The 12126-nt window shown below is 39.8% G+C and overlaps 1 protein-coding gene across 1 annotated transcript in view; it reads right to left on the bottom strand.

Annotated features, from left to right (window-relative positions):
* The window catches only part of LOC104962044 (collagen alpha-1(XII) chain-like), a gene marked incomplete at its 3' end in the record, with an annotated part of 43251 nt that overhangs the window by 20793 nt on the left and 10332 nt on the right, over nucleotides 1-12126 (bottom strand). Inside the window, exons 6-10 of the mRNA XM_010790434.1 lie at nucleotides 11191-11364; nucleotides 9976-10266; nucleotides 8645-9247; nucleotides 4028-4306; nucleotides 3278-3553 (exon numbers count right to left, since the gene is read on the bottom strand). Of these exons, the coding sequence (XP_010788736.1) occupies nucleotides 3278-3553; nucleotides 4028-4306; nucleotides 8645-9247; nucleotides 9976-10266; nucleotides 11191-11364 (1623 nt within the window). The remainder of the gene's footprint in view (nucleotides 1-3277; nucleotides 3554-4027; nucleotides 4307-8644; nucleotides 9248-9975; nucleotides 10267-11190; nucleotides 11365-12126) is intronic.

Below are 12126 nucleotides of genomic sequence, written 5' to 3'. Positions count from 1 at the left end.
AGTAAAAGTAGAAGTACTCAGATCTTGTACTTGAGTAAAAGTAGAAGTACTCAGATCTTGTTCTTGAGTAAAAGTAGAAGTACTCAGATCTTGTACTTGAGTAAAAGTAGAAGTACTCAGATCTTGTAGTAACTCAGATCTTGTTCTTGAGTAAAAGTAGAAGTACTCAGATCTTGTACTTGAGTGAAAGTAGAAGTACTCAGATCTTGTACTTGAGTAAAAGTAGAAGTACTCAGATCTGGTACTTGAGTAAAAGTAGAAGTACTCAGATCTTGTAGTAAAAGTAGAAGTACTCAGATATTGTACTTGAGTAAAAGTAGAAGTACTCAGATCTTGTACTTGAGTAAAAGTAGAAGTACTCAGATCTTGTACTTGAGTAAAAGTAGAAGTACTCAGATCTTGTAGTAAAAGTAGAAGTACTCAGATCTTGTACTTGAGTAAAAGTAGAAGTACTCAGATCTTGTAGTAAAAGTAGAAGTACTCAGATCTTGTACTTGAGTAAAAGTAGAAGTACTCAGATCTTGTACTTGAGTAAAAGTAGAAGTACCAGAGTGTAGGAATACTCTGTTACAGTAAAAGTCCTGCATTCAAAATGTTTCTCAAGTGAAAGTAGAAAAGTATTCTCATCAAAATATAGTGAAAGTAGCGACAGTAAAAGTAGTCATTGTGCAGATTGGTCCATTTCAGAATAATATATATGATATGTTTTATAATGATTGATCATGAAAGTGTTCTCAAAGCTGGTAAAGGTGCAGCTAGTTTGAATGACTTTGTATACTGCAGGGTAGCTGGTGGATTTACTCCAGGTGGAACTAAAGTCTGATTTAACACTTGATTAGATTTCACATCATTTATCCAGATCTGTGAAGTAACTAAAGGTATTAAATACATGTCAAAGTACACCATGTACCTCTGAAGGAGTAGAATTACAAAGTAGCTTAAAATCGAAATACTCAAGTGAAGTACCTCCAAATTGTACTTAAGTACTGAGTAAATGTACTTTGTAACTTCCCACCCCTGCCTACTCTTCCCTCTTCATTGTTTATGACCACCTAGTACATCTTGGCCGGCAGCTTGCTGTGCTTCTGTCTGTTTTCCATTCCTTCCCCTGTAAGGCAGATCTGAAGCCCGATGGGTGGCAGCTTGTACTAACACCTCTAAAATGTGAGGAGGTCAGAAAAGTTTGGAGTCCTGGCACTCCCAGGCCACGTAGGAATGAAAAGCAAACGCCAAATGGCAGATGACAAGTTTTAAAAAAGCCAAATAGAGTCAGTCAAGATGTCAGAAAGACGTCTGCAGTGATTTCCACCGGGGTCTGTGAATGACGCAGATAGATGGAAACACAGCTTGCACCCAGAATGTTTTCATCATCCATCATTTCAAAGGTTTTTTTTGACATAGTTTGAACTGTCCCAAAGCACAAACAGAGGCACCTGTTGTGGATCAGAACCGGTGACTCAACCATTACCTAACCAGCAGCTCAGGTTTCAGAGATCAAACTTCTGACCCAACATCTTTTGTGGTTTTGGAACAAAGACTCGCCACCTTTTGGAGTTCATAGAGTCATGGCATTTACTATATTTCCATCACAAAGAAATAATGTTTTAAAGATTTTGTGAAACCTGTTTCCACTGGATCTTGGAAATGGTTTGGCTTTTTTAAACGAATATATCTGTACGTTTCTTATTGTTCTGAGTTTGTATCTTGATGGTTTATTCACCTATTGTAACTCACTTTGGATAAATGCGTCTGAACATGTAATATAATGTAAAGGAACCTTGTTGTTGGGACATTTTTAGCTACACTACAATCATAAAATTAATTCATAGCTCAACATTTTGAATTTATTTTTGTTAGAAATTGTGTTTCTTTTGTAATTCTGCAGAAAAAGATGAAATTCTACATTTCTACATTTTTGCACATGAAAAACATGAAATATTGAAATGCCTGTCAGCCATGTGGACTATGACCTATTTAATGTCATAAAGATAGTCTCAAACAGCAGTTTGTTCTCTCCTAAAATACATATTATCTTTGTATTAAACATTAGGTTGTTTCTAGATATACTTTATACCTTTTTATAATGCCTAACATGATCTTTTTTTATCACATTAGCGTAAACGGACCTCCCTACTCTTGCTTGTTTTGTTTAGCTTTAATACATTTTGAGTGTCTGCACTACATTTCCCATAATGCATCATGATCGTGTTAATGCGAACAGGAGGAGTACATTCCCCATGCGTCTGACACATTGCCGTTATTACCACACACTGACCCTGAGCCCAGTTTAATTTTGTTCTTACTATTGTTTATAGTTTGAATAATCTGCTCCATGTGAAGTAGAGCTGTTTTTGCTACTAGCTATTTTTGTTTGCTCCGTCACCATGGAGATACAAACAACTCCTGGATTGCTTTTGATACAGTAGAAACAGATTAGATGTGATGATTGAGTCAAGATCTGAAATAATATGGAGCATATTTTCGTAAATTCTAATGAGCTTTATTGACAATGGGGAAACAGCTATCACTGCTAACACTAGAATAAAGACAGGAAATGTGAAAAATTAGTCCTAAAATTCGCTAATAGCCCAACATTAGCCACCTTTAGCTTAGCGGTGGTGACGTGAAGTCATGTGACCGTGCTGTAGTTCCTTTATAGCCCAACATTAGCCACCTTTAGCTTAGCGGTGGTGACGTGAAGTCATGTGACCGTGCTGTAGTTCCTTTATAGCCCAACATTAGCCACCTTTAGCTTAGCGGTGGTGACGTGAAGTCATGTGACCGTGCTGTAGTTCCTTTATAGCCCAACATTAGCCACCTTTAGCTTAGCGGTGGTGACGTGAAGTCATGTGACCGTGCTGTAGTTCCTTTATAGCCCAACATTAGCCACCTTTAGCTTAGCGGTGGTGACGTGAAGTCATGTGACCGTGCTGTAGTTCCTCTATAGCCGAACATTAGCCACCTTTAGCTTAGCGGTGGTGACGTGTTTTATACTGTTGTCTTTTCATTTATTAAAATCAAAAATAGTTGGAATTCCTTACACACTTAATGTATATATAATATACTACTTTATATTTTGTTGTTGTAAACTTGTTTTTCAAAATGTATATTGTCTACTTTTTTAATGCTATGTTATTTCTATTTAAGATGTTTGCATTTTGGATTGTGTATTTCTTGTCTTTTAACTTCTCTCATGTATAATGCCATGTCTTTGTATGCTGCTGCAACGCAAACAATCACCAGATCAATAAAGTACTTCTTTTATTTTTATCTTTACCTTCTTTGGTGGTGCCTTCAGTGTCCAGTGGCACTCCGGAGCCGGATGTGTATTCAGGCGTGACGGTGACCCGGTATTTGGTTCTAGGCTGAAGTTCCTGCAGCACGATGGCCGTCTCTCTGCCAGCGGTGGTCGTCTCCAGCCTCGATCTCTCGTCTCCTACAGGTTCGTACGTCAATTTGTAGCGAGTGACGTCTCCTTGAGCCGGCTGCCATGACACTCTGAAGCTGTCTGTCGTCTCTTCGGAAACTCTCAGGTTCTGCACGGAGCCTCGTTCTGCAACAAATATTAAAGAATTACGTTAGCATTACTGCTGGTGCATGATAATGCATTTCTGTAGCAGTGTTAAGCTATAAACTAAACTATGGTTACATGACTTCACATTCCCCATGCTAGGCTAATGTTGGGCTATAAAGGAACTACAGCACGGTCACATGACTTCACGTCACCACCGCTAAGCTAAAGGAGACAACGTTTAGTCGTCTCATTTAGACATTTGTTAGCAACCACTGTTTTTAAATCCGCCAGTGGGGTATTTACGGAAGTATTTTATGTCGTAAAATTAAAATCTCTTCAGCTTGTGTTAACCACAGACCTTATTTCCGGCTAACAAACAAAAACACATCCAGAAAAACCATTGACTTCCAGACCAAGGGACAGGAAGTGGTAAAATGCTGACTCATTTCTGGGTTTTAGGACTCAGGATACATGCACCACAGTATTTGCAAGCTTAAAAAAAAGTCTACATACCTTCTAAAGTGGTCTCAAAGCCGGTCACAGGAAGGCTGTTCCCTTTGGCGTACTGGGCTTGAACGTTGACTTCGTAGCGGGTGAGAGGGGTGAGGTGAGGGAGGACAGCAGTGAGAGTTTCTCCGGGGACGGACATGGAAACGTAATGCCCGTCGTCTCCGTTTTCCGGCCTGAAGCGGACCAAGTAGGACTCGACATCTGTGGCGTCCATTTCCCAAGCGGCTCTGAAACTCCTGGAGCCGACCTCAGAGAACGAGAGGTCCCGAGGCTGGGTCAGGCCTGCAGAAAGTGGGGGATTATAAGGTTTAAATTAAGGTCAATTCAGCAATATTTCAACTGCTTATTAAAAAAAACACACATACGAACAAATTCCAAACTATATTTCGTCAAAACAAAAGGTGTTAATAATATAACTGAAATGATGAGCTGAAATACTGTGCAATCTAAACTAAAACAATGGATTAGAAACCAAATCCTGAATGGTTCTGAGCAGGACATGTGAACTCATGCTTGCTAATTCTTGTCGTTTTAAAATGTATTTGCTTTCGTTTGCTTTGTACAAAGGAATGATTTGTTTAAATCAATGAAACGGATGCTGATGACGATGACCTGAACTTGTATTTTCATGAACAATGTAAGCTAGAGTAGGACCAGAAACGTTTTTAAGCTTCTTCTTGCCCCTTTTGAACATGAAGGAAACTGAGAATATATTTTTTTATTTGATTATACCTTACACGTTTTTTAAATTTTTTAATTGTTGCTTCTTTTTGTTATAATTATTAAAATATTTATTATTATTTATTTTGTTTCTAACATGTTCAATAAATTGACAAATGAAAGAAATACAAATTAAAGAACAGTGTGCTTTTGGAAAACCCAATAAATACATTTTGAAAACACCATGAAGCAAATCAAGAAAGGTTGGGATGATGATTTGTGATGGTACTTTATATAGAGGCAGTAGCATCATGAATCATCCTCTGCTTTAGTTGAGTTTATATGTCACATCTTAATGTACGTAGTGATGTTAGAGATATATATGGTTTAGGAATCAAGAGAACCAAACCAACATGAGTTCAGGACAAATATTAAACATCTTAATGCCAACTAAATGATATCTTCTGTATCCATAAACAAGCCAAAAGCCAGATGTGTACTTCATATAAAATCAATGCTCTCTTCAAAACTTCCAGACTCCGTTGAAAAAAACAGGGATTTCTCTGTTTAAAGTAGACCGGGTAGGGCTGTGTGGTGTAAAGTACAATGACTGTTTTAGTGAAAGGAGTCTGGTGGTTTTAAACAAAGGATAAATAATGGTCTCATGTCCCCGACACGCAGGGCTGTCTGACAGCAGGGACAACATTCTTAAAGCAGCGTTGACTTCAGCTAGTATTTATTTTGTATCATGGTCAATGGAAGCTAACACTTTATCTTGATTAAAAGTTTGAACTGTGGAAAAACCACCAAGACTTCCTTCAAAGAGAGAAAGCAAATGAAGGAATCCAGAGGGAAGACGTGCTGACCTACATGCTATTTAATTAAGATGAATAATAATCTACAAGCCGTCTGACAGCTCCATCTTTCAAACAACAGGAGGGGGGGGGGGGGTTGCTGTGAAATCCATATGTTGGCTTCTGCACACGTCTCTTTGTTGACAAGTGATTATTATATAAGAATGATATAATCGGCAATCAAAGCTGGTGTGAGTCACACTCTGCTGGCAGACCTATTGGCGAAGTTAGATGGAGAGTAATTTATATGTTTGACTCTAAGTGGGTTAAAAAGTGCATTTGTGAGGAACTCTTGACTACCAGATGTTCGGGGGTTGGATAATGACTTCAGCGCGGAGGAGGATGCATTTCAAAGTATTGCTTACGGACACGTGACGGGCAGCACACCTGACAGTCGTTTAAACAAATGCAAAGAAATCTCTGCACTATTTGACCCAGTTGTGATACTTCCACATGCAGGAACCTCTCTCTGCCCTTGAAAGATCAAGAAGCCGGACATGTGTTAAACACATGAGGCGAAGAGGAGGAGGAGGGCTCGGTGGAAAAAAGGAAATGTGACATGAGGTAATTGTGAGCATGTGTTGGTGCCGCTCTGTGTTCTCCTCCTCAGAGTATCGTCTGACTGAGGCAGTCATTAATTGTTCAAATGTTGGTTTGATCACTTCAAATGCTCTAAATCATAAACGCTGACAGGTAGTTCTCACACTTAAATTCCCAGCACTTATGAAAAGTATTTATTAGTCTTCTCAGCACATAAACATTAAATAAAGTACATTTCTTATTTTCTAAAAACGGTTGCAGCTGATCAGGTTTCATGAAATATGCTGAGAAACAAACTGAAAGTAAATATCAAAGAGCTTAGTGTTGTTTTTAATACATAATTATGAGGAAAACAGTTCAAACTTTGAGATTTCTATGACTGGAACAAGTTCTTCTTACTGATATTTAAAGTTAGCGAACATTTTAATTGTTTGGACTAGAGATGTCCCGATCCGATCACGTGATCGGGGATCGGAGCCGATCACGTGATTTTCCGAAGATCGGAATTGGGACAAAAAAATCGGGGATCGGATTTTTTATTTTTTATTATTATTATTAATTTTTTTATTCAATGTTACAAAACAAAAACGAACATATTCAAGTCTTAAAGTCATCCTGAGGCCTTAGTTTTGGTTTCAAATGACACAACATCATGTATGTGTTGCTTCTTTGGGGCTTGTTTTCATAGACCTGCTTCTTTCTCTCAAATCTGGCAACAGAGTGGGCAGGGCGCAGTGTCTAATTGTAGCAGTAAGCTAACGAGTACTGATAAGCTTTATTTTGTTTTGATCCAATGCTGCACAACTGAACTGATCCAATGCTGCTGTGAAAGAAAGAAGCTATATCCATGTTGGATAGAATATCCAATTTAAATTAAAAAATAACCTTAAGGGACAACTTGAATGCTTTTTTTTCTCTTAATGCATTGCATAAAGATCGGATCGGGAAAAATCGGTATCGGCAAATTGTCAAAATCAAATGATCGGAATCGGAAGCAAAAAAAGGTGATCGGGACATCCCTAGTTTGGACACTAAGAGGTTAATCTGATATCTTGGATCTCCATGGTTTGAACGTTTCGGTTAATGCAAAACGAGCTTGTTTCACAGAATAAACAATGCAAGAAAACCAAGTGTAAGCATGCAATTGAGTAAACCATTCCCACTACCAAACAATGGATACACAAGGGTAAAACAACTCATCCTCCAAACACTTGATTATACTGCATGACTGAGCCTCAGCTGCCTCGCCCAGTGTGACAAATGACAGACAAGTGATGTCTGCGCAGAACTGGAACTACACTCAAACCATGTAATTCATATTATCCACCTTTACAGCTGAAATTAGGCAACTTCAGTTTAAACCAGTAGAAAACACCCAATCGTACATGGATATACACAGATTGTTACGTTGGTTTATCCTTTTGACGAAAGAGAATCGCAAAATGCCTTTTTGCACACATATTTGAGGCTAATGTTTGCTTTCTGTTCTGCCTCAAACCAGAATCAAACCAGTAAATGATAGAAAAGATAAGTCCTCAATGACAAGAAAACAGAATCGATTTAGGTGCCGCTCACACGGGAACGTTTGCGTTTATGCACAGTATGCGTTTTCAAAAAAGTCTTCCGTTCACACGTGTTCGTTTAATTTGACGTGTCTGTTCACACGAGAACGCTGGAAACGCCGTAGTACATATGCCGGGCCTGTAACTGGCGCTGTAACTTCCGCCACAAAATAAACCAAAAGCAGCGAGTATAAGAGGTGGGGGGAGGCGGGGAGAGGCGGGGCTATCGTTATTTTTTCAGGAAATGATCGTATAGAGGCGATTACACAGAGCCGTTTGACCCCCCAGAGCGTTTCGTTTGCAAATCTATCCACCTTGGGACCCGTTATCGTTTGTGGGGTCCGTTTCTATCGTTTTGTTACGGCCTCGTGTAAATGAAAGGGCTATACGCAAGAGAAACTATGCGGATCCAACCCGTTTTGTTCTCGTGTAAACGGGGTCTAAATCTTTCTGTGCAGATTGCTCAAAAGAAGTAAAGTGTGGTATCATCAGCGTAGAGTATAAATGCAAATACTCGTAAAATGTATTTGCTTTCAACATGATTATTTTCTGATGGAACCAGAACATGATGCGATAAATGCGTAATCAATGATAAGAAAACAGAATCGATTCAATCTTTCTCTGCAGATTGCTAAATACAACTTGAGTAAAGCATGGTATCACCAGCATAGAGTATAAAGGCAAATACTAGTAAAGGGTATTTGCTTTCAACATGATTATTTTCTGCCTCAAACCAGAATCAAACCAGTAAATGATGGAATAAATAAGTATAAAACAGAATACTGTAGATCCAATGTTTCTCTGCAGATTGCTCAAAAGAAGTTGAATCTTATTCTATCATCAAGGAAAAAGATATTTGCTTTCAACATTATTATCTTCTGAATCAAAACCAGAACATAAATAAGTAATAAATGACATCCAATGTTTCTCTGCACGTTGCTCTGAACATCTTGAGTAGAAAGCATGGTATCACCAGCATAGAGTATTGAAGCGACAGTACTTACGTCTTTGGATGATGTTTCGTAGTTCTTGCTCGATCCTCAGGCAGATGGACTGCGTCAGCTCTTTGGAAATCCTGGTGAAGGCATCAAAGTCGTCCACGGTGTAAACATGTGTCTCCGCCGGCTCGTTGGCGATGGCCTCCAGTTCGCCTCTCACGGCATCTTTAACGCCCACCGCAAATATCTCCACATCGGCGTTCCTCAGTTTGGTGGCCGGATTGTGGAAGGCGTCGGAGGATTTCCCGTCCGTGATGAGGATGTTTATTCGAGGAACGTTGGGTCTCGCTCCTCTGTTGGCCTGGAAGATCTTCTCTCTCACGTAAGTCATCGCCCTGCCGGTGTTCGTGGATCCGCCACGATACGGAAACGATCTCACCGCCTTCACTACGGCGCTCTGATCGTGGTGGGTGTTCAGGTAGAATTCGGTGTGAGGGTCCCTGCTGTACTGAACCAAGCTGATCTGGACTTTATCTGGTCCGATGTCGAAGGAGGTAACCAGCACCTCCAGGAACGCTCTCACTTTGGCGAAGTTAGCCAGACCGATGCTGTAGGAACCGTCGACGAGGAGGACCACATCGGCTTGGACATCAACGCCAAGAGAACACTCTGAGATCAGAAAGACACAAGACAAGGTTGTAATGGATTGGCTTCAAAGAGAAAACATCTGTCTAAAGCTTGTGTTATAAGACCTTTCCTCGGGGTGTTTTAGAGAAGCAACTGATAGGCTCAATGATACCTGGAATATTGTTAAAGGTTGTCACCATTGATGGGGTCGTTACTCAAAAAAAGCCTATAGCCAAAACTTAAGACTTAGGCCTACATGTGCACATGTAACAGTGTAACTAACATATAATAATTACTATTGCAATAAGGAAGACGTAACACAAGTTAATAACGGGGAACAATCTAGTTTTTGCTGCTTGTTCGGAGTCGACAGTTGATTCAGTGAGAACACATTAACATCTGTCTAAAGCTTGTGTTATAAGACCTTTCCTCTATGTGTTTTAGAGAAGCATCTGATAGGTTCAATGATACCTAGAATATTGTTAAAGGTTGTTATTGACTAGATTCAATGAGAACACATACAAATATTTGTGTTCATGCAAAACAAGCTTGTTTCACAGATTAAACAATGCAAGCATACCGAGTATAAGCATGCAATTGAGTTAACCATACCGTATTCCTTTAAAATAAAACGATAAAGTATTTTCTTGAACTTTGAAGACTTTGCAGAAACCCTCTTAGTGTCCGGTGTAAAGGACAAACCTCCATTGTGTCAGAAAATGCAATAAAAGGCCAGTTTGGAGATTGTACCTCCACTATTTCGTACTCACCCAGTGACACTTTAACGGGTTGTGTTGTCTGCATGAGGGTCAGAGGCTCGCTGGGCATCAGGCTGTTCAAAGCGAACAGACTGATCTGGTACTCTGTGTCTGGGGAAAGATCTCTGACCACCACCTGGGTCTGCGTCGGACCAACGTAGAGCTCCTGCCGTTTGCTTCCAGCCATCATCGGGATCATCTGAACCTTGTATCCCGAAACCTCTCCGATGGAGGCGTCCCACATCAACCGCAACGACTTTGAGGCGACTTCCAGGATTTGGAGATTGGACGCTGGCTCAACAACTGCCAAAAACAGGAATTATAGAATGATTAACTCTCATTATGCAATACATGTAAGCACATTTGTCTCCATTGTGTTGCCTTATAGCAGGAGAATCTTAAAGGCTTGATCATTTGGCAAAAACATTTGCTTAAAGAAAACTAGGAAAATAAGCTATAAAACGGATTATTATGACATCTCAATTATCAAAGTTATTATTATATCTATATCAATAAGGAGTAGTTATATATCTCAAACATATGGCAAGAGTTCCATGAGGAGCTTGATACCTCCAGGACTTGGACGCTGGCTCAACAACTGCCAAAATTAGCAATTATAGAATGATTAACTCTCATTATGCGATAGATTTAACCACATTTGTCTCCATTGTGTTGGCAGGAGAAACTTAAGGGCTTTTTATTCTGCTTCATAATTGACTAAAACATTATTAAAAAGCTATGAAAATCAGATATAAAAAGGAATAATGATGACATGTCAATAAGGAGTAGTTATGGCAAGAGTTACATGAGGAGCTTGATACTATTGTTACGTCTTCTAAATATGAAATTGGGGCCAGCAAACGGTTAGCTTAGCTTAGCTTAGCATAAAGACTGGAAACAGGTGGAAACCGTTCGCCTGGCTCTGTCCAAAGATTTATGGGTTGAAATAACTACATAAAACAAGAATAAGAATAAGTTAGAGGGGTTTTGTTACGTTTGGACTGATGTAGACTTACTGTTTCCCCATTTTCAGTCTTTATGCTAAGCTATGCTACCAGCTAGCTCTAGTCTAATGTTAGCGTGCAAACATTAGATAGATATCTCTTCATTTAACTAGTGACAAGAAATCTACTTTTTTAGATAATGTGCAAGAAAGGACAACAGAAGGCAGAAACCTGTAACGCATTATTTACTCCACTTATTTCACATTTCTTCACCACATCTCACCTTCTTCTCCGCTGACGAGTGAGTTGAGTTGATCGTCGACGCCAGCGCACACCTGAGAGACGAGTTTGCTCTGCACACTCTTGATTAAGTTAAAGTCAGAGACGCTAAAGATGTGAGTTCTGTGAGGCTCGGAGGCCATGAGCTTCAGCTGTTCCTCGTTTGCCTGCTGGATGCCTAAAAGAAGAGAGATGTTAGTGTCTGAAGAACAGGGAAACGGTTCCATTGCAACACCGAGATCACAGTCTGCTCTAATGTGGGACATTCCAATTATTATTTATTATAATTATTACTTCAAATCTATTTCAATGTAAATACTGCAATATATATATTTTAACTTTATTTTCAGTTTTTACAACATTCATAACAAAAATGTTATTACAGTTTCTTCAAATGGTTTTCTATCTATGTTACGAATGCTTGGTATAATGTGTGTGTGTGTGTGCGTGCGTGCGTGCGTGCGTGCGTGCGTGCGTGCGTGCGTGTGTGTGTGTGAGAAAGAGTGTGTATGTGTGTGTCTGTCTGTGAGAGAGAGAGAGAGAGAGAGAGAGAGTGAGTGAGAGCGAGAGAGAGTGTGTGTGTGTCTCTTGGTGTATATGTTTGTGTGTGAGAGAAAGAGTGTGTATGTGTGTGTCTGTCTGAGAGAGAGAGAGAGAGAGAGAGAGAGAGAGTGTGAGTGTGTGTGTGTGTGTGTGTGTGTGTGTGTGTGTGTGTGTGTGTGTGTGTGTGTGTGTGTGTGTGTGTGTTTGTCTGTGAGAGAGAGAGAGAGAGAGAGAGAGAGAGAGTGGTTTTGTGTGTGTGTGTGTGTGTGTGTGTGTGTGTGTGTGTGTGTGTGTGTGTGTGTGTGTGTGTGTGTGTGTGTGTGTGTGTAGCTAATGAGATGCGAGGTTACAACTGGGAAAGAGACCAGTGGTAAAACTCCCCTCACTTGATAGTGAA

This window comes from Notothenia coriiceps, unplaced genomic scaffold (genome assembly GCF_000735185.1).
Source record: "Notothenia coriiceps isolate Sejong01 unplaced genomic scaffold, NC01 NC01_scaffold00034212, whole genome shotgun sequence".
In the NCBI taxonomy this organism is placed as follows: domain Eukaryota; kingdom Metazoa; phylum Chordata; class Actinopteri; order Perciformes; family Nototheniidae; genus Notothenia; species Notothenia coriiceps.
Note: the sequence above shows the minus strand (reverse complement) of the source record. Positions and strands in the feature narration are given on the sequence as shown.